General features: G+C 37.8%; 1 protein-coding gene across 2 annotated transcripts in view; it reads right to left on the bottom strand.

Annotated features, from left to right (window-relative positions):
* Positions 1-1,051: 1,051 nt before the first annotated feature.
* Positions 1,052-24,233, bottom strand: part of TRABD (TraB domain containing) — a 40,893-nt gene continuing 17,711 nt past the window's right edge. The window contains exons 4-10 of one of the 2 annotated variants that reach the window (XM_075208904.1): positions 19,639-19,805; positions 19,212-19,352; positions 18,046-18,156; positions 7,216-7,355; positions 6,872-7,044; positions 5,365-5,476; positions 1,052-4,380 (exon numbers count right to left, since the gene is read on the bottom strand). In XM_075208904.1, the coding sequence (XP_075065005.1) occupies positions 4,200-4,380; positions 5,365-5,476; positions 6,872-7,044; positions 7,216-7,355; positions 18,046-18,156; positions 19,212-19,352; positions 19,639-19,805 (1,025 nt within the window). In that variant the 3' untranslated portion in view covers positions 1,052-4,199. The remainder of the gene's footprint in view (positions 4,381-5,364; positions 5,477-6,871; positions 7,045-7,215; positions 7,356-18,045; positions 18,157-19,211; positions 19,353-19,638; positions 19,806-24,233) is intronic. The other variant, XM_075208905.1, reaches the window with a different exon arrangement.

Here is a 24,233-nt window from a genome sequence, read left to right as displayed (position 1 = left end):
GATGGTCCATCTGGCGGATTTTAAAGCACACAGTTGTTTTCAAGTCCAAATCTTTTTTAATATTTCGCTACACCATAGCAAATAAAAGTTACGTTTTAAGTCTCAGTTCCTACTTCTCTATAATATTCCATTTCTGAGAGCATTAGTGCATCCTATATATTTATTTTCCTCCCTCAATTGTTTATTCGATTTCAATAATATGGTTGCACTCTCCAGATCATGGTATTGTCATAATTATTGAACCATGATATCGTTATGTTAGAGAATATGCTCAGATCATTGGTGCGATAGTATTAGCTTTTTCCATCTTCTCTTCTTTCTTTCTTTGCTAGGCATATATTGGTTTCCTCAAAGACAACAAAAGCCAAGGCAGCAATCAAGGAGACACTTGCTAAATAAACTTTGCAACTTCCAAAACAAAGTAAGCCAGATAAGATATTATACTCCCACAAATAACCTGTAGTATGCAAGAGTTTTGGAAACACAAGTTTAGTGAAGGTAGAGTAGTTCTTCAGATGTCTGTAGGACAGTCCCCACCTAAGAGTGTTTGAATGTCAGAAGTGAAGGACAAGGCCAAGAAGATCCCCAAATTCCACTTCAAACATGTCTTGCATTCATCATTACCTTACTATACATCTAAAATACTAAGCAAAAAACAAGCATGTTTAAGCTGATCATACTACCCAACTGTCTGCTTGTTTCAACCTCTCTTCCCATTTACACATCTGTTCTACCTTTCCAATGTAATAGCTCCTTTTGTGCTGCTATCTGTAAAGCACCTTATTAAAAAGTACCCCGATAGATACAAACTTGGTGGACAGTACATTCACTATCTCATATATTGCCAATGCATTGCTCAAAACACACACTTGTACCAGTTACATCATTTTCCTGTGTCCCATTATTGTGTACTCTTCAGAGAATAGAACCTACAGTTCCAATTTTGTGACATTTATATGTACATGCAGAATATGTTGGTATGTTATAAATAAAATTGATCTTTATTGTCTCCATTCACAGTAATACAAATTAGACTACAGCAAACAATGACTCACTGTTGCAGTTCTTTATTTTTATACTATAAATCACAATGTTCCCCTAAACCTTAAAAAGGCACTCTGCTATTGCAAAGAAGTACACAAATGCTACAAAGCAAATGTACAGTTATGAGAATCAGGCAAATAAAATGTTATGGCTTTACAATTTCAAGGACAGCAGGGCCACTATATGTATAGGCTTAATAAGTGTTATAAACCATTTCAGTGTCATTTTAAAACAAGGAATAGAAAAAGAGGGGGAATAAGAAAAACCCATCAAAAGCGCGCGCACACACAGACACACACCAGACGAGGAAGAGCTTCTATGGATCTGCATGCTCTCAAGAGTCCATCAGATAAACTTAGTGACCAGAGAATAACGCATATACTGCTTTTGACCATCAGGGGAGGATCAAAAGAATATTTTTAAGTCCTGGTGCGATGACTTGTAAAGGCAAACTTTACAAGTCATCACCACTTTAAATTTCCTCTGCAAAGTCTCAGATTTCCAGCGACCTGCAGAAATCGAAGTTTCATACATTTACCCCCTGGAGAGGATTTCATGCTGAACCAGACAGCGACCGATATGCCAACACAAAAAAAATAAAATAAAAGCCCACACCTTGTCCGGTAAACAATTAGATACATTTGTAATCAATATATTTATGGCACCTTTATTCAAATAAAACAGTAAGATTAGAATAGGAAATTGAATGCAAATTAGAGGATTTTGCTCCAGTTTAGAAAATAAAAAAAAAAAAAGAAAAAGACTTAAGGAGCAATTTGCCATTATAAATTAATTAGCGGACTCACAGAATGAAGAAACGCTGTGTAGTAAACATGCTCTTTTCAGACAAAATAAGATAGAGGTAACAAAGAATATTTAAAAGATTACCAGTTTCCTTCATTAGCCATTTATCAGATGTATTATTACAGTCTATGTGGAAAACTATTTGAACTGGGTATGGAAAAAAAAATCACTGCGGTTTAAAACACCTGGCCCCAATAGCTTTCTATGTGGGATGTTTAAATCACCAAGATCATCAGGAAAATTAGGTGGCTCAGGGTGGAACCTGTATACTAGATCCACTAAAGTGCTAATTATTTCCTATAAAAACCACTGTGACAAAGACGAATATAAGTGGCTAGATCTCAAAAACAGTACCCAACACATGATACATGTCAGGCATGTAACTTTACATAAAATTACCTTTAAGATGTTTAATATTCATAAAATACTTTCTAAAGAAGAGTTAATTGGAGTTCACAATCATTAAGAGAGAAAACCAATACAAATGAAACTCCAAAAACGTAAATAGTTATTAGGATGTAAAATAAAAATAAAAAAGCAGACAATTTAGACAAGGCATAAATTCATTCACACAGAGTTTAGAAATTCCTGAGACACATAAAAGCAAATGTCAAAAAGTTACATATTCAAAATTAGCTAGTAACAGCTCCAAAAAGGTACCTTTAAAATATTTGGTATGCAACAAAGGCTAGTTTGAGACAATACAAAATGCAATATTATTTCCATGCACAAAAGAAAAACAAAATAAAAACACAGGTAGTTATAAAAAATTACCAAATGCTATTTTAGAATAGAGCAACTTGTATCTTCACTTTACAAACAAGTAGTAAAATTAGTAGGACCCCAGAAAGTATAACGGAGGATTTAAAAAGAAATAGAACACATATGGGAAGAGTACTTTGACAGTAGTGAGTCACCGGGAAAGAAATGTTTAAGGAGGGAACATTAATGAAACCAAGGAAAATACGTCGTCTGTATAGTTACACAGATCATCCGGTCTACGTTAAAAAAAGCGATTAAATATTTAGTACCTTTCCTCCCTCCCCTCCCCCCCCAACAAACTTGTATTCCTCTGGCATACTATACTTCTGCAGCAAGGGAGCAATGATCTTTTAGTAATCTTTAAATAATTAGGGACTCAGACAGGCAATTTTAACAATCTCAATATTCATTTAGAAATAGAAAAATGTACGTCAGTGATACATAGTGCATGAGAAACTATTTTTTTTTCATCCCCAAGTGAAATTTATGGATTTGATTGAAATATATGTAGATGTCCCACAAAGTTATACAACTTTGTGGGATAATGACATTAAGGGAAATATTTTTCACCTTGTCCAAATTGTGTGTGCTGTATAATTGTACACAGCAAGTCTTAAGAAGGTAATGGGGAGTGAGGGGGGAGGGATCATTTCTAACTGGATCAGTTATATATAAAGAAAAGAAAAAAAAATCAGTGTGCCACGTGGTGGGAAAATGCAAAGCAAGTGATACAATCTAGAATTCAAATTTGTGATTTAGGAAAGACTAACGTATGTGGGTAGCTTTAGATATGCATGACCTCCAACAAACATGTAGCAAAAGTTCCTTTTGTTGTATGTATGTGCTTGAAAAGGACAAAATTATAGTGAGGTGGTGACATAAGATGGTAAAGAAACTAAAAGGTCTATTAAAGGACAATGAACAGTCAATTCATTGTGTGCCAGTAGTTATACAAACTCATTGTATAGGAAAGGTGAACTGCTTAGAAAGGAGCATTTCCAATACTTGTGTAACTGTGGACATCCCTAGCTCATTTACAACAGAGTGCTTGTCTCCCTCTTACATGGCTCTAACAAGATCTTTGGATACAGAAGGCATACTGATACGGGGTAAAAAAACAAAAAAATAAACCTGTGGCTATGCGAGCTAACAAGCAGTCAGTTGGACCATAAAAGTAGTTTATTTATGAAATATTTCAGGTTGGAGGTAAAGTCATTGCTTTATAATAAGCATTTTATTGACCTACTCCTAAAAAAATAGTTAAAAAGATTACCAAAAAAAGGTGTGATTTATTTTATGTGAATGGGATTAATACATTTTTAATTGTTTATGCAATTCCTGTGAATGTTACATTCTTGCCTGTTTGAGACACTTGATACAACCTATGTGCAAGCCTCCTGTCATCACAGAACAAGGCCAATTTCTTCATGACCTGCAGTGGTGCCATTACAGTGAACAAAGTGTGGCACTCAGGTGACACTGCAAGTTTATGTAGGTAATGCGTAAGTGAACCCAGAACAGTCAGTGTAACCAGTACTATAGAAAGACCACGACTAGCTCTGTAGTTCCGGAATCCTCATGGTCCAAATTTAATAGTCCCAGATTCTCATCTTGTTCAATCTTTGAAGGCAATACTGTGTGGCTGGCACGGAGAGGATAAACCGGACAGTCCTTTTACTAACACAAAAACAACCATAACCTACAAGTCCAAAAAAGGTCACCTTGGCAGCAAAAGTAACCACTTTACTCAGTGTTGAGGGGGGAGGCACACTGCAAAAGAAAAGGAGAAAAGATTAAATCAATTTGTAGGAACTTCCAGTCAGGAAGATAACACTTTACTGTCCCCTCTTGGGCATATTTGACCCCCATCTGTGAACCTCTTAAAACATAGTGCCTGGCGTTCAGAAGCAAAGGTTTGGGATTTTATTATGGACAAAATTAAGAGGCTAATGACATGACTTACTGTTGAGAGGCTTAATATTGCAGTTTTGAAATGAGATTCCAGTACAGTTCGAGTTACCGCTGTACCTTTACCTACTTTTCCCAACTACTTCACATGAATTTTAGAACAGCTGTGGCAATTTGCCCTGAGCATAATTCCCTTTGGCCCAATAAGATATGTTATGAACTGTCAAAAGGAGAGTACTCTGAAAAACACAAAGCAGCCAACACTGAATATGCTTCCAGATCAGTGACAGTTGGGTTAAATTGAGGCGTTGAACAAATTGGATGTATGAACAGGGTTTCATATATAGAGGTGTGACAGATACCTCACATTACTATTCTGGGTTGTTGGATGACCTGATCCTGCCACTCTAAGCTTCCACTGCCCTCCTTATATAATGAAACTGCCACATGCAATATAGGCAAGCTTCTCTTGTGGAATACTGTGTTCTGAGCATTCCAATTACAATTGGCTAGAAGTTGCTCAATGATCACCCATTTCAGAACTGGGGGCTGGAGATGGAAAATGACGTTGCTCTGAATCTAGTTGAACGCACCTTAAAAAGAGCACATCAAAAATAACCAGACAATGATGAAAGCTCCATTTTGTAATACTGTTAATATAAGTTAAGTTTTCTTATATCATGTATAATAGGTACACAGATATTTACAGTCAGCCTTTATAACTGGTTGACTGCATAATGGAGGATACATATATAAAACCCAACTGTAATTGAAAGTCAGTTTTTATAAGAATACATAAAGAGATTTCTAGCTGATAGGTCTGCATCATAAAGAGGACATCGTTACCTCATGATTTCTTGGATATTTACATCACTGTTCCAATTCATCTCGATGCCAGGTACATGTCCCATACCAACCACTCCAACAACTATGGATGGCACACTCTTTCTAGGCTCAGCTGAGTAAGGAAAAGCGACAAAACATAAAACGTTTACATGAACATTAGTAACACAATCTGGACAGACTTGGCTTCTATGATAGGCATGGCCAAGCATTTAGACTTCTTAAAGAAATTCCACAACTTCATTTTTTAAATGAGAGTCAGTCACCTTGAGCAAAAGCAACTTAAAAATAAAAATATACTATAATATACTCTTTAAATGGCAATTCACGGGTTGCACGCTGGTGGGAAAATGATGACCCAGTACACAATACTAAGGTTTTGGAGCCTTCATGTCAATATTTTCTCTGTGGGACCATACATCAAAATTAAAAACAAGTTACATAGAAGATAAATATGACATTAAGCCTACATTCAGCCCTGTGTGAAATGGGCACAATGTACAATTATATTTAGCAAGGTTTACATTTTTAGTTGCCATTTTATTTTTTACTACTAGATGTGTTATACTTAATATGCATATTGAAAACAAGAATGAAAGAACATACCAAAAAATAAAGAAACCACTATGCCAGTCATGGCATGCTATAAACAATGCTCAAACTAATCCTGGGTAATTTCTGATAACACTATAGTACAGAAATGGCAGAACATGTATGAAATAGCTGTGCTGTAGATTGGGTAAAGGTGAAGAATGGGTGGGTAGTTTGTTAGCACAAATAAAACCAATAAATGGTGTTTTTAAGAAGAATGGTTTGTAGGCTTTTTAACATTACAATGCCCCTTCCTGCACTATCATACAGTGAGGGCAGTGGTTTATTATATTACTAATAGGTGGTCCAGGGATCCACTGGCTTTGGGGAACCCCCTCCCATCTCCCAATATACCTCTGCCACATTCTGCATCTTTATATTGTGTGCACATCAGCTACTTCTTGTTTAGGATCTAAAACCATTTGCAGAGATTCTCAACCTTTCACCACTGGTGCTTTTATTAGTAACTCCTGGCATCGGAGGTCTCTGCAAATCGTGATGTGTGATCCCATTTAGGAAGTAATTGTATGTGGGGCTCATGTGCACATGGTCTTTACCTAAAATGAAGATGCAGATTGAGGCCAGCGGCTCAGAGGGGACTTCTGAGGGGTATTTGAGAAACGGGGAGAGAAAGGGGTAGGAAGGCAGACAGGCGAAGTCGGAAGAAAAAGCAGACAGTAGTAAATGAGGCAGCAGTGACAGACGGAAGGACAACATCTTGTGGATTTGGATACAATTTTTAAGTCTTTGTTTTGCACATTGCTTTATGTACAATATCGGGTATAATGGGACAAAATACATTCAGGAAAGACAGTTACATGTATTCATCCATACATATAATTATTTAAATCTATTGATGCTATACTTCTCATTACGAGTTAACATTGGCAGAAGGATAACACCAAAAATGTGTAATTACATTCAGAGGCACGAGGTAGTTCGGTTCTTCGAGCTGCTTGTTTTAACATGTAGGTGAGATAAATATCTCTTTCAGACACTATGGTACGGTGGAGGTCAGGAAATTCACCAATCATCTCTGCCATCATCTGCTCCAACAAATCCTTCTGTTTACATTTCTCAACGTCATCCTCGCTGAAACAAAAAGCCGGCATACAAAGGATAAAGTCAGATTTCCAAATGACTATCCGATCATTAGTTGACAGAAAAGAATAAATGAACACAAAAATGTGATCATTGACATAGATCTACAGCACGTACATATAACAAGGGCTGAAGGCTTATAGATAAACCAGTTTTCTGTACCTGATTGGATCCGATAAAGAGCATAGGCCCCAGGCAAGTTTGACCTTCTGCCAGAATGAAAGTGCAGCAATGGCTCTCTTGAATGTTACAGGAATAGGTCTATCTCCGAGGTGAAACTTGCAAAAAGGCACTTTGCTGGCCTGCAATATGACACACATCATTAACATTTTGTAGCAACCACAAAAAAAGTCAAATTCAAATGAGCTTTATTTGCAGGACCAATTCCAGTGTATAATATCAAAGTATGTAGGATATAGGAGAAATTAAATAATGATTGGGGGTGTTACAAGAGCAGGCTGTTTAGTCTAGTTTTCAGTGGGTTCCAAAGCAATCTAGACATGTCTACTGGCGGTGTTGGGTACATTTTTGAAAGTTTTGATGTACAGCAATATCAGTGGTATAGCTATTCACAGGGTGTGAACCTTCAAAGTATATTATGGTTGGTTAAATAAAGTTAAGAAAAAAAAAAAAGAAAGAGCAAGAGAACTGTAAACTATAACAGAGAAGAACAGGTACCATCTGTCACAATTTTTAGGCAATTTAGAAGCCAGGGCATTTGTGACGGATTCCACAATCTTACACTGCAGTTAACAGAAAGGTTCTGTATGGGCTGCATATTGGTGGATCCATAAACGTATTTCCAGCATCAGACAGTCAGTTATATCTAACGTAACATTAAAACTTCATAATTTTTGCCCTTGAAAATGAGATCTTTTTTAGTATATCATCAGAGTTGAATTTAGCCATTTGTGGTGGGGTAAAGAAATGCGTAATGCTTTATGCGTAGAAGTCAGGGAAAGCCTGAACAGTGCATTCATATTTTATATGAAAATTTCAGCTTCTGGGTTTAACTGTTCATCATATGTGTGATTACAACCCAAAACCATAAACAGCCATCCGTCTAGCACACAAGTGCAGCCTAGAAGACTGACACACATCTGAAACTTTGTGCAATATAGAGCACATTCTAACCAAGATGTGGCTATGTTTATGGTGGTGCTAAATACTTACAATATACTATGGGACAATATGTCAGAAAGCACAATGAAACCACTATTATAAGACCGGTATTTTGTGCCTTTTCAGAAAATGAACAATTCTGAAATCTAGCCGTTTGAACATAGCATAATAGGATACTCAATAGACATCTAAATGTCACGATGAGAATACAGCTACCTGCGGATATTGACACTGCAACACAAGGAGGCGCAGAGTCTAACACGCCGCCAGTTTTCACCAGGGACCCCCGCAAGGAAGTTTGGATTTTGCGGCTCTCCCAGGAAGCTATCCGCGATGCAGTGATGAGAATCGTAGTCGTACAGGCTGTGGTCTGGCAACGTGCGGGCAAACAAGGTACAGAATCAGGAGCCAAAGAATAGTCAGCAAGCCAAGGGTCAATCCAGAGAGTGTGGTATAAGGCAAAAGGTAATCCAAAACAAGGTCAATGGGAGCCGGGTCGGTACACAGGAAGTCAAACTGAGTATACAGGAACATGGGACGCTGGAGGCTAGATAACTAGTTGCTCTGGCACCCTAATCGTGTCAGAGCCATCTTTAAATAGGGAGACAAGGAAGTTCATTGGTGGACAGCAGGGGTGACGGTCAGACACGCTGACCGCCGTCACGCATGCGCCTATTGATCCCCAGAAGTGGTGTCTCCGTTGTCTAGCAACGGAGCGCCTGGGAGAAGGAAGACGTTCGTCCCCGGCCAGCGGGGACGGCGTCTGACACTAAATGTCTGTGAAGGAGTGTATGTGGTATGTCAAACTAGAAATATCAGGAAGGTATAACTGTACATTCTATAGCTAACACACACCTGCGCTGCAATATTATACTGTCACTGTATTCAATGGTTGAAGAAAACCTAGACAAATTTCAGGAGCCAAGTACTATATAGAATATACACATACATAAAATATATACTGCGGGCAGCCAAGTATTGGGAGAACAGATGCATATCTTGCCCATTTCCTTAAAAAACCACAGATAATGGATAAATTGAACCATATAATGGGTTCCATGGATTGCAGATCAAAAAAAATAATTTCTCTCTTCATTGGGTGAAGTATGTGTAGAAATGGTGCAAGTGTCACTATTAGACTTCCCAGAAGAGGGCTTCCAATAAAATAACTTCAAGAGTAAGGTGTACTATACACCATGAGGTTACAAAGATCCCCAGAGTAAAAGTCAATTTGTGTCCATGAAGTAACCATACGGGAACACTGAAATGGAGTTGTGTGCAATGAGGGGAACCAATGAAGAAAGTACTGCGATCTGAAAGTGACATTACCAAAGAACACCTGGATAATCCACTCAATAATTGCAGATGCCTTGAATTCTGATCTGTATCAGAACATTCTAAATGTGAGCTGGAGCTTAAAGTGTTTTACAACAATATCCACACCTGAGAAAAGCTTAGTTGTATTTTGGTTATTGCATATTTTCAAAGAGAAAAAATAAAATAAAAAAAACCCAACATTAAAATGGTACCGCCCCCTCTTTTGCCACAAGCATCGTCTAAATTAGTCATTAATGTGAGTCGACGATCTTGTGCCATGAATCGTTGTTGAAAGTTAGTAGACTTCCTGGAGTTTGAAGTCACAGAATTTCTCATGAGCACAGTGAATGGAATATACAAACTCAATGTTTCATACCTACCTAGAATATGGCTAATGTCATGCAGACATAAAAAGTTGAATTCAGAATAACACAGCAAAATGTAACACGTTTATAGATCATCTCTTCCGAGATCTGGTTAATGTATAGTTGTGTTTAGATGGAAGATCCACTTTAACAGATGTGAGCCACTTGACACAATGACTATAAACAAAGAATCTAACACATAATAAAAGTACAGTAGCGTCGTTTAATTAGATTCTTTTGTCTATTGGATATTATGTTCCCTCATCCCATTTCTATCCCTTTAATCATAAAAACAAACAAAAAAACCCAACAATTGAACAGAGCTTGAGTACTATTGCATCTGCATGTTTGCAAAAAATGTTACAATTATTAATTGTTCTATCATGTCCACTTAGTTGCACAGCACCAAGAGCGGTTTTAATTTGGAATTGCTAACATCATGGAATGATATAACATTGAAGGTCATAATGCAGGAATATACAAATTAATCTAAAAAAGGGTTCTCGATATTCTTTTACAGCTGTTTTGGCCATGTAAAGCTATGTTCATCAAAAGGGGGCTGAAAGGACAATGCATTTACATACATGTCTATATGTTTGTGGTTAGAATCTACTAGTTTTGCAGAATGATCCAAGCCAACAACCAAGCCACACACACAAGTTGACGGATAATGCTGCAAATAAAAAAAGAAAGAAAATAACCTTCTACACACCGTTTGCCACATCAGACAATGTCCTTACTCAATAAGTGGGTGGGGGGGAATCCAAACAAAAAACAAAACAGTGGAGTGCATCATTCACATTTTTACCATGCTATTTGGATTTTTAATCCATTCTCAATGCATGTTGCTGTGATCTATAGCCCCTGGACCACACAATAATGTTTTGAACATTTCTCTGCATGGCCGATTTAAATATCCCCATTGGCAGTTCACACTCCAATGCCGCTTACAAACTGCCCTCTCTAACCTCCTCCCTCAGCCTCTCCCAGTGGATTGAATCCTCTCCTCATCGTGATAGCCACTGCCTTGATCTTGTTTTCTCTAGACTATGCTCAGTTTCTGATTTTCTTAACACTCCTTCCCCCTCTCGGATCATCGCCTTATAAGATCCACGCTCACCCGCAGTACTTTAACCTCTCTATTGATAAACCCTACTAAGCCTCCTAATACACGCAGAAAATCTTAACTGCATTCATTTTCAACAGTTTTCCACCTCTCTCAAACACCTTCTCTTCCAATTTCTCTACATTCTTCTCCCCCGGTATGGCAGCACCTCATTTTCACCATACCCTAGCAACAGCCCTTGATCAAGTGACTCCAGCAACTCTTCATACTCCACGTCGACTTCGATGTCAGCCGTAGCACACTAAAATACGAAATCTTCAAAAACACTCTCGTACAGCAGAGCGTCATAGGTGTGAATCTCGTACTTCTAATGATTTCCTCACATTTACCACTCCTATAGTAATGCTCTGGACAGTGCTAAACAAACATACTTCCAATCACTCATCTCTGCTCAAGCTACTAACCCCAAATGCCCTTGAACACATTTAAATCTCTTCTCAACCTTCCCACCCCAACCCTCTGACTATTATCATTGCCCTGGATCATGCTTCCTACTTCAAAGGACAAGATTTAGAAAATCAGATTAGAAATGGTATCCCTCTTCCTCAACTAGCAATTGGCTCAATTCCTTTTCAGCACCCCCTTACAACCTCTCTTCAGTTGATGCCAGAAAGATACAGGATCTAGTCTCTTATCTTCCTACTATAACTTCTGTCCTTTTGATCCTACTCCTTCACAAGTTGGTAGATCACCGACTCCTGTGGTCATGCCACCTAAAACTAAAATATGTAATATCTCTCCCTTTACTGGTATCTTTTCATCACTATTCAAGCACTCAGTGATTACACCTATTCTAAAAAACAAAATTCTCACCCAAACCCCCTCTCAAATAACCGTCCCATCTCCCACCAAGCTTCTAAAGAAAATTGCCTACATTCCCCTCACATGCTTTCTTTCTGCAATCAACCTATCACAGAGACTGCATTGACTAAGATTGTCAGTGATTTGATCACAGCTAAAACTAAAGACCATTACTCTTCTAATTCTCCTGGATCTCTCTGCTACATTTGACACGGTTGACCACTGTCTTATACAAACGCTACAATCTCAAGGTCTTCAAGACACTGTCTTATCCTAGTTCTCATCCTACTTATCTAATCGCTCTTTCAGTTTTAATTTCTTTGGATCCACCTCTGCACTGCTTACCTTATCAGTTGGAGAAGCAAAAGGCTCAATAGTAGGTCCTCTGCTGTTCTCAATCTACAAGACTTCTCTTCAAAAAATAATAAGCTTCTTTGGATCATCTCTATGTGAATGATACTCAAATTTATCTATAGTATTGGGATCTCCCTCCATCTGTGTCTGGTGTTACTCACTGTATTTCTGCCATTTCATTGTGGCTGTCCTCTCACTAACTCAAACTCAATCTTTAAAAGACAGAGTTAATATTCCCACCCACCAACAGAAGTTACCAAGCTGACACTTGTTTCTGTTGACAATATGACCATAAATCCCACCCTGCAATCTCGCTGCCTAGGTCTGATCCCCGACTCAGAACTACCCCCCCCCCCCCCCCACATTGATTTTATATTTTAATCATGCTGCATACATCTAAAAAACATTTCTAGGATAGGCACATATCTCACACTAAACACTGAAAAAGCTTTAATTCATGCACTTATCTCCTGCATTGACTATTGCAACTCTCTCCTTACTGGTCTTCCCCAAGTCAGACTCTCACCCCTATCTATTTTGTACATGCAGCCAGATTGATTTTCCTTGCAAATCCTTCCTCTGCTGAGCCACTTTGTCAGTCTCTACATTGTTTGCCTATTTTTTTTTTACCAAATATAAAATTACTTCAACGAACATAAAAGGGCATTAACAAACCTGCACCAGCATACTCCTCACCTGTCCAAAATATTTCCCAACTTAACACCTCCGTACAGCATAAGATATGCGTTTCTATTTCACGCTCATCAAATCCCCCCATTTTTGGTAACAGGACTTTTTTCGGGCTAGACCCACTTGTGGAATTCCCTTCCTCGCACAATAAGACTTTCCTCCAGTCTTCAAACCTTCAAGTGTTCTCTTCAGGCAAGAATAGAATATTTCTCAACCACCCTCTTAAACTTTTTAGATTACTCCATTACCAACCTTTACACAGTTCCCACAAGACTACAACCCTCTGACCAACATTGCTGTGTGACTGGATCCACCAGCCACCGGACCTGCTCACATTGCCGTTTTAATGCCAGCAGTGTGACTGCAGCATTTCCACTGTCCGCAATCGCACTGTTGCCATTTCCACCAGGTATGTATTTAGCCTGCCAGAATTTTCTCCATGTTATTTACACTATTAGGTGTTTTCTACGTGTCAGTATTTACAGTGTTGGGATTATGGTGTCAGTGTTATCTCCATTGGTATTGTAACCGTTGGAAATAGGACTACCACCGCCAGTAAAAGGTATCTTCATTATAATAAAACTCAGACAAATACAGGAGACAACCTCAAGAAATAAAAGTGAATAGTTCCAGAAACAAAAAACACAGAGGCTGTGAATTTAGTTGATGTTTTACCAAAGCTGCATCATCAGTTTTGGGCTTAAAGGTCCAAGAAGAAAAGTTCATATGACTTTTCCCAGTCAGATTTTATAAGTGATCCCACATTTCTAGGAGATCAGATTTCCCCTAACATACTCTCTTTACAATATTATAAAGAGGGTTGCCAAGATGTCTCTTAAGAGTGCTATAGAATATTTATCATTCAATGGCAGTTTGTTTATACTGGTTTGTATGTTATAAATGGTTATTATTTGTGTACCTGTTAGATCATATTTGTTTACCACAATGCAATCCATGGGAATACCCCCATCAGGCAGCCCAGTTTTTTAGTATATCTACACGATAGCCAAATCTATAAAGGTTAAAATGTCTGAATGTGAAAGGTTTAAATTCACAGCTAAAAAAGTCACTTCTATCTTTTGAATGCAAAAGGTCAAAAACAGTGAGCTCTTCAAGATTCACATTAAAGCAGAATATCAACCGAAAATGTTTACTAAAGATATTTGTCCACACAAAAGGTGGACAAAAAGAACGGTATTTTCTTTTTCACCAATTCATAAATTAATTCCATTTATAGTAGTAGTTACAGAATCCAATGCAAAATAGAGATTTGTATAAGGATCAACTCACTGGGTCAGTCAGGTATCTATGATCAAAACGATAACAAATTTTACTTTTTAGCAAATGTACTGGCCAAATGGCAACTTTCAGGAAGTTATTCTACTGGTGAATTTGGGGTCAGGGTGTGACAACACGGCTTTGGTACCAATCATGAAATGTGCAGGTGGGTCTAGAAGCATGTGCCTAGGTCAGTTGCATAAACTTCATCAAGTTACAAATGTGTACTTTGTCTCTGGGTTCAGGGATCTCTAAGAATCCAACAGACTTTAAAGTAGAATATCAACCTCAAGGGTTGATAGCAATTACCATATTACAAAATATCATAAATGATACACCAGATGTGTCAGACATATCTAATGTAAGGCTCAGCTTAGGAAAGAAAAGACAAAAGTAGAGAAAGAATAGATATATATATAGGTCAAGTAGGGGAACCCGGTGGTTATTTCACACAAAACCAAAGATTACGTACAAGTGGCTTTAACCAGGTTCATTAAATAAGAACACTCCAAAAATAAATATATATCTATAAAGATTATAAATAGAATTTTCTATGCTTAAGAATCTGATACGTATATATTTGCACAGTGAGATCTGGCGACATTTACACCGTTTTCTCCCACTATGTGAAAGTCATTCAGTCCTTTGATCAAATTTATAAATTTAAAGCAATGCTCAAAAAGATATAAGCAGGTTTGTCATTTTGCAATTATTTTTAACTCTTATCTATTGTGGAGTAGTCTGATCTAATCAGTTAAAATTAAGAAACCTTAATTAGCAATTACTGATTTTGCAAAGTGAATGGACTATACGGTTAGTTATATAAACTGAATTTGAAGCAATTTCTGGATGCAATGTTGGGTTATTGATATTAAAGTTTTAATCAGCATCTTTTTTTTGTCAATTGTTGTTCTGCGGCACTGTGTTTTCTCTACATTAACAATTCAAATTGTTTTAATCGTGTTTGACACAGCTCATATATTGACTTTTTGAAAAAATAGTTATTTCTATTAAGTTTGGAGTAATTATATATATATTATATATATATATATATATATATATATATTATCACTCTATAATATATCTTGACTCATAATTATTTTAAATTCCTAGACCAATTTTATTTACAGATCTGTGGCACAGCTATGCTAATTTATTTTTGGGACAATGGGAGGAAAGATCTATAGATCAATCTGAGAAGTTCAAGAGCAATATAAAATTTTATAAAAGATATATTGATGACAGTCATGGTATGGGAAGGAAGTACTGAATCTTTGGAAAAAATTTTAAGGGATCTTGATAATAAGGACCTCAATTTAAGATTTACCGCAAAATCTGATCCCTTACAAGTGGAATTTTTGAACCTCATTTTAATGCAAGATAATGGTAGGGTCACTACAAAAAACTTTTTTAAGGAAGTGGATGCGAACAGTTATTTGCATTTCAAAAGCTGTCATCTACGCAAATGGAAGACGAACATACCGTTTTCACAATACAGTCGAATTAAGAGAAATTGTAGTGATCCTTTAGTATGCAATGAACAATTGGCGATATATCAAGATAGATTTTTGGAAAGAGGGTATCCAAAAAGTTTACTCGCAGGAGCCCTTAACAAAGTTGATAACGTAGATCGATCACTGTTGTTAAATTACACTAAGAAAGAACAGAGAAAGAACAAAGATGGAGTCTCCTTCATTACTAACTATAGCAATGGAGAAAGTAAAATTAAATCAGTGTTCTCAAAACATTGGAACATTCTTAAAAGAGACCCTGTTCTCAGTGATATTCTATCTGATAAACCTGATATCATTTTCAGGAAGAGCCGTAATCTCAAAGACATGCTAGCTCCTAGCATGTTGAAAGAGAATACAAGTATCCCTTCCACTACTACTACTTTTCTGAGCTCGAAAGGGAGCATAAAGTGTAATCACTGTAATATATGTAGGTATATGAATAAGAGCAACAAAACTTTTTTAAATCCTAACGTTGATAAGAGCTATATTATTAATAGTCTCATGAACTGCACAACCACGTCGGTGATTTATTTGCTATAATGCTCCTGCGGTTTGAGATTTATAGGAAAAACAAAAAGAATGCTCAAACTACGCATTCAGGAGCATGTGAGGAGTATTAAAAATAAACTAACCATTCTGTACCTAAACACTTTTTGGATGTACATCAATCAGACCCTAATCATTTGAAATTTTTAGCCATAGAGCACGTAACCCTAGGTTATAGGGAAGGAGATCTGGCTAAGAAACTTGCACAGCGAGAAATGTACTGGATTTACACGTTGAATACATTGTCACCGCATGGTTTAAATGAGGGTTTTGAGGTTGCCCTTTTTTATGATGTCCTTTATGATGAGTTTTAGGTAAACCTGTATTATAGTATGAGTGCTATTAATATAGACCTGAAGATTTTATTTATTATATTTTTTATATGTTTTTTTTATATTTTATATTTATATTTATAAGTAGATATAGTGATCTTATGCTCGGTTATGTTGCCGTGTTAGATCCAATGGGCAATATTTGACTTTTATATATGTTTAATATATTTTTTATGTCAATTTACTATTTAAATTTGATTACGCATGCGCAGGAGGGTTAGAGAGATATGTTTTGGTATTTAGTGCAAACGCTAATATAATATTGTGTTACCATGGAGACGCGCTTAAGATTGTTATATATTTTTTAGCATTTAGCTATTAATATGTCTGTACATAGGAACATGTAGTGCTGTATGTTGGAGGGGTCTCCAGACATAAATACTCCCACTCTATCATTTGTAATCTCTCATTGTTAAAGTTTGAGTGATATATTCACGCATGCGCAGTTTAGCTAGACGCATGCATTGGTGTACTATCAGGTTGCCGTGGAAACGTCCATATTTCCGGCACCCGGTTATTAATATGTATGTTTAATGGGCGCATTTTATAAGGGACTTTGTTCCTGGTTGTATTTTTATTGCATCTATATTGGTGTAGTTAGGTCTAGTTATATAATGTATTGTATTGCCCCGGAAAGTGGTGTTCATACAAATTGAACTGGCAAGTTGCCATAGGAACATATATGTATTGTGACCACTTCCTGTTTCCGGTTATCAGTGCGCACGCGCGAAATGGCGCGATTTACTACATTAAGGGATTCAGATCCTTGATATTGATATTCTGTTTTTTCTCCTAATGAAGTCTGACATTTATATAGACGAAACGCGTTGAGAATTTGCTGAGAAGTTACTACTGAGTTTCCCATTATATTGGGAGATGTTTCCTGTGTTTGCTGTTCAACTTATAAGTTGCTACTTTTTTATTATTAAAATGTACTAATTGATAATACATCTATGGTCCCTTGTGTGTCCTTTTCCTGAGGCTGTCAGCTGTGCATCCAGTTTTGTGATCTATCCCTGATCAGCTGTGAGATCTCTCCACAGACAAGTTGAAAAATACTGATTTCTGGTACGCATATATCTGCACAAGTGTGTCCTGGTTTATGTGGGTTTCACTTATAGAACATGGAAATATTACAAGTCCTGTCACTATAAGACAATAAGCTGCCACCATATATCTGGTACACTTATACCCTCATTATTGGGTGCACTACAGTTTTTTGTGGTGTCCTCTACACTGGTTTTTTTGGTTTCCTCTCCACAATAGGACCAAAAACACCAGTGTATTCCTGTGTGATTCCAATAATATATCAATATACTACACTATTGTGCGCCTCCTCCATATAAATATATATATATATATATATATATGTGTATATATATATATATATATATATATATATATATATATATATATATATATATATATATATATATATATATAATAATCACTCTCTAGAATATATCTTTGAGCACTGTTGTAAATAGGAATATACAGTTCTAGTAAATAACAGTACGATTAAATCCAGTTATGTAAAGGATTCTAACCTCTTTGAATGCCTCTCTGAACTCCCCACCTGGGGCCATTCCCAGCTGTTCAGTGATGTGAGCAGACACCTTCAGCAGGAGCATTTGCATGAGGCCGGACATGACTCCATTCTGGCACAAGTACAAAAGAAAGAACAGCAAAAAGGGAGAAAAATACGTTAATGAAGCAGGAGGGAATTGACAGAGAATGGGAAGAAAATTATTGCAATAAATATTATCTATCTTGAGTGAAGCAAAAGAAATACCAAATGAATTCATTCAAGTATTGTTCTACATATGTATCTAGAGAACATTACCCTACTGGACTATTTGGCCAAGTCAAAGCCTGCTGCGTGGGTAGAGAATACGCTTGTCCTTTAATCTTCATTTGTTGAAGACTGGTTTCATGCCACTGCCAAATATTTAAGATAATAGCACACAAATAGAGTGACATTTACTGGCGACAGGTTAATATACGTGATAATCCCGTTTACTTCCTCTTCTAGGTCTAGCAAGAACGTCTGTCGCCACCCTATTGTAAAATCTGTATTTTAAAGATTGCTAAACTTTTAAAAATCTAATCATTCAATTCAGATAATATTGTCAAAAGAGTAGACGTGTGGGTGCCAATCTATCCAAGACAAACCTATTTAGAATACCAAATCTGATTAGCCGGAGTCAATAATTTTCATTTAAAAAAGATTGGATTGAAGCAGTTAATCTAATTTTAATGTCAACTAGAAGCCATTGTGAACACAGAGTTCCAGCAGTAGCTCACAGCCACTTACAGAACACTAGAAATACATCCAAATGATTAGCTGTTCTGAGATGGGCACATAGATATGCATAAATTAAAGGAATAAAAACAATTAAAATTATGAAATTTACTTTCAAAATGCTGTTATTTCTGTATAAAGGGGTATCTAAAAATGACATTGTTCCATAAAATGTATCCTTTTCCGATTGCCAACGCTGTCATTTTAAAGGCTTTAATGCAAATGAGTCCACGCACTACCTATCAGCTAATTAAGCACTTGGTTACACTGTCTTACTACATTTAAAAGGTCTAATTGCCCAGTCAGCAAACGCAATCAAAAAAGTTAAATAAATATTCAGACCTTGAAATAGGACAGCAAAGAACCATCACAATGAGGAGAGCAAGTTGATTTTAGAAAACAACAATATACCTGTTTAATTGCTTGATGAAGTTTTTCCAGATTTATTTCTTTGGCTTCTTTGAGTAAAGTTTCTTCATCCATTTTTAACATAGATACTCTGTACTGACACAGCTCAACCACTACCACATCTGGCTGAACCTCCTGTATGGTCTGGAGACAACAAATTTTATATTACGGAGACAAAATAATACAATAATAACTTAAGTAATATTACATCACTGGCGGCCTCATAGAGCTATCCGTAATATTTATCAATAGCAGTTTAATCATATTTTAAGAACCCAACAGATCTCCAGCAATAGACAGCTAGAAGTCTCTGCAAAGCTAGTTATACATAGGTAAATTACAAGGAGACATTGTCAAGACTAAATCCTGGACAAAATAAAAAAAGGTGAAGAAATTGCAATTGCTCTTTGAAAGCTGGTTTGGCAGTTACCTTCGCCACATCTTGTTTACTGCTGTCACTGAAGTGAGCAGTGCCTACAATGTACACTTTACTGCCCTCCTCAGTGCTAAGCTCGGTCACTGTTCCTGGAAGGGATGGACATCTCTGTCTTTTCTTCATCTTCATCTCCCACAGAATCCGAAAAGCATCAGCATCTGCTAAATAAGACAAACAAGGAAAATAAATAAATATAAAAAAAAAAAAAAAAAAAAAAAAAAGGTAAAGCAGGCTACTACAGAACACAAATGGAAGGTACATCAGAATGATCACCTCAGACATATTGCATTAATGGGAATTATCTATAGTCTAAACATATGATCCATATCTAACTCTCTATGGGTATCATAGTAGCCTGCAATTGCTTACTTTTTTTTTTTTTTATTATTATTTTTTTTTTAGCAGGAAGAGACCAAAAATGAGTAATTCCAACTTCACAATGAAGCCAGAGAAAACATACTCAGACTCAATTTGCAATGCCTGACAACCATGGGCAAATAAGGTATTGGACATTTTCAGAGACTCATACACAAATAAACACAAACATTAAGGAAACAAAGTTCCACGGATGTATTCACCAATGTGTGAATGCAAAAGGAGGAAGTGGCAAGGTTTACTTACTATACGATCTAGAAGCAGGAAAGCTTATGGGCTGATATGCCAGCAGTTAAACTCAAAAGCCAACTGGGACATCATGGGTTTCACATATAAATCATACAACAGATCAATGTGTAAACCTAAACCAGTGGTTCTTAACCAAAGTTCGATCGAACCCCAGGGGTTCGGCGGAGGTGTGTGTACATTCCGTTCGCCAGAGTTGCCAGGTGCATTAATATACCTTTGGCATTCACACAATACTTTTATGGCATTTTCAATGTTTCACCATAAGAAACTAAAGACTATTGACGAATATTTATGGCAAATTCTAAAATTTGTTGCGTAATTTATGGCAAAAAATGCCATAGATGGCACGACCTGGTAGCTCTGCCGTTCATCCCACTCGTATGACGTCACGCTGAGCATGGCCATCATTGACTGCTCGCTTGGCCTTGATATCCGTGCTGCAAGGAACTTGGTGCGCTCAGTAGTAGACTTGTGACTGTTGTGATTTCCTTTTTAATATTCCAATCCCTTCGTACTATGTCGAGCAAAATAAGAAAGTGGTCGGACGAATACGTATAATATGGATTTACCTGTATAACAGAATGTGATGGAAGTCCGCGTCCTCAATGCATGATTTGCAATGCCAAGTTGAGCAATTCTAGCCTAGCACCGGCAAAACTAAAGGAACACTTCCTAAAGCTGCATGGAGATGGGAAATAGAAGAACACAACGCTTGCTGAATTTAAGGTGGAGAGCCAGATTCAATGAAAGTGCCACTCTGGCCGTTTTCGGCTTTGTACCCATCGACAAGCCGATTTTAACAGCATCATACGAAGTTGCGTACCTGATCGCAAAGCAGGAAAAACCACACACCATTGGTGAAATACTCGTAAAACCAGTTGCGCTGAAGATGGGTATATCATGCTGGGAAAAGCTGCTGGAAATAAGTTGTCCCAAATTGCTCTTTCAAATGACACCATCAGCAGCAGAAATAGATGACATGAGCAATGACATTTTGGCTCAAGTAGTTGCAGATCTGATTTCAAGCCCAGTAAAATTCAGCCTCCAACTCGACAAGGCCACCGATGTTTCCAATCTAAGCCAGCTTGTTGTATTTGTGCGCTATGTGAAAGACAACATGATAAAGGAAGATTTTATTTTGTAAGCCTCTTACAACAACAACTAAGGCAGCCAACGTGAAGAAACTTGTGGATGACTTCTTCAGAGACAACGATCTTTCCTGGGATATGGTTTCTGCAATTTGTTTGGACGGAGCTCCAGCCGTGCTGGGCCGAAACTCTGGTTTTGGTGCGCTGGTGAGAGTTGCTGCACCACACATCATAGTTACGCACTGTGTTCTGCACAGGCTTGCGTTGGCAACAAAAACTTTGCCTCCAAAACTGGCAGAAGTATTAAATATTGTAGTGGAGTGTGTTAACTATGTGAGAAATAGTGCTCTGAAGCACCGCATCTTCAAAGAGCTGTGTAATGAAATGGGCTGTGAATTCAAGGTACTTCTACACCATCCTAACATTCGGTGGTTATCCCAGGTAAAGGTGTTGAAGCGTGTTTTTGGCATGCGTGTGGAATCAGCCCTGTTTTTGTGAGAGCACCAACATTGTCATGCAGATTGCGTAGAAAATTCTGAGTTCATTCTCATTTTGGCGTACATGGCTGATATCTGCGATGCTCTCAATAAACAGATGCAGGGGGGGTGGAGTCAACATCATCGAAGCGGAAGAAAACCTGAAGGCTTTTCAAAAATCACTACCTTTATGGAAACGACGAACAGAGAATGATAACTTCGCAAACTTTCCCCTGCTGGACGACTGTGTAAGTAAGATCGAAGATGAGTTTGGAATCGGGGACATTTCTGTACCTGGGGAAACGGAGCAAGCAATTGCCAAGCACTTAGATGAGCTCGCAAAGTCTCAATGTATACTTCCCCGCCAGAGAGTCATATCCAGCATGGGTGTGACAGCCGTTCACGTTTAGTGTTGCGACAGCAGATGTCATTGATGAGTACCTCAACGAAATCATTGAACTTCAGCAGAGCCAGGATCAACAGCAACTCTTCAGAACAAGAACGCTCTCAACGTTTTGGGGTCACCAAATCGTACCATAACCTCTTATTGCTAAGAAAGCCCTTGAGATACTCATACCGTTTGTTACAACGTATCTTTTTGAGCAATCCTTTTCGAGGATGGTAGACATAAAAACAAAGAAAAGGAACAGACTTTGTTGCGAAAATAATGTGAGAGTGGCACTTGCCAAGGTGAAGACGCGCATTTCTGAACTTGTCTCTAAAAGGCAACAGCAAAAGTCACATTGATTTGCAGTAAATATTTATTGAGTTATGTTTTTGTGTGACATTCATGTTTTGTTGGTTTTGTTCTTTGAACACAGTGATTTTATGTGCAACTGATGCATGGTTCATCTTGTGCACAAATAAAATATATATCTATGTTTTGAGTTTGAAAAATGAAAACCACATTTTATTTTTCCAACTATGAAGGGTTCGGTGAATGCACGTATGAAAATTGCAGGGTTCAGCCTCTTGCCACGAATTCTTTATTTGTTTCAAACCCTCCCTGTTCGAGTACCCTCTCTTGCGCTACAGACCCTCCAAAAGCAAATTACTAGATTTATTTGGGCAGGCAAGCGACACAGAGTAAAGGCCTGCACGCTCTTCCGACGAAACTCAGAAGGAGGGGTGGGCCTCCCAAACATCTCCAAACACTATAATGCTGCACACTTGACCCAGCTAGTTTTATTTCACTCTCCATCTTCCACTAGGCTCTGGGTAGACATTGAGGCTACCTTTTTGCAATTACTCTCGCCCTATACATTACTTTGGATTTCAATCAAACATAGACCACCACTACCGTTACTCTTATCCACCACCCGTTTCTCCCTCCAGATGTGGGACTACAGTACTCGCACGTTTCAGCTAATAAAAAATTCGGAAGCTATGTTTCCACTGTGGAACAACCCAGCTTTTCCTCCAGGACAACAGCCCTCCTCTTTTCACCACTGGTCCCGACGAGATTTAAGATTCATTACTGACATAGCGCCCATGCGGATATTCCCCGAATTTGCTGACTTACAACGATATGGCATTCCCCATGACCGTTTCTATCAATACCTTCAGTTGAGACACTTATATCAATCGATCCCAACGCTTAAGCTTATATACCAACTTACACCTTTAGAAACTTTTTGCAGACGTAAATCCCTTCCTACTGGTTTAATCTCTACTTTTTACAGCATCATGGTGGCATTTCGTCAACCTGCCAAAGATCGCTATGAGCTGAAGTGGGATGAAGACCTTGGCGTTGAACTAGAGATAGAGGAACGGGCTAAGATCAGGTCACGAGTCACTAAGAGCTCTATCTGTGTCCGTACCAAGGAAAACTCGTATAAGCTCTTATATAGATGGTATTTGGTCCCAACCCGCTTGAAAGCCATATATCCTGACTCCTCTAGTCAATGCTGGAGACTATGTGGGCAGGAAGGCTCATTCCAACATATTTAGTGGTCCTGTCCGAGACTTGTGGAATTCTGGCGGAAAATTCACAATTTAATTGATAGAGTCACCTCAGTAAAACTCCCCCCCTGCCCCTCATACTCACTATTGCATAGGCCTATACCGGACGTTAACAAATATACAATGGCGCTCATAGGCCATATGCTTAATGCAGCTAAATGCGCAATAGCAGCAAATTGCAAACACCCAGAATCCCCATCGCTGCCTGAATTTATCAATAGAATATGGCAGACATATAGCTGTGAACACATTACAAGCATTCTCAATGACCGTCCCAATAAATTTCGTGCTATTTGGGATCCTTGGCTCACCTCCTATGGTACAGAACAACCAAGGCCTGATCAGAATGGAAACTAATGAATATAGCGTCAGAAGACGTTGAATATATGGTATATACATGTAATACATCTAGATGCCAAGTCAGGTGCCCCTTTTCCTT

The sequence above is a fragment of the Mixophyes fleayi genome, chromosome 4, assembly GCF_038048845.1.
Source record: "Mixophyes fleayi isolate aMixFle1 chromosome 4, aMixFle1.hap1, whole genome shotgun sequence".
Classification (NCBI taxonomy): Eukaryota; Metazoa; Chordata; class Amphibia; order Anura; family Limnodynastidae; genus Mixophyes; species Mixophyes fleayi.
This window is presented reverse-complemented; position numbering and strand designations above follow the sequence as displayed.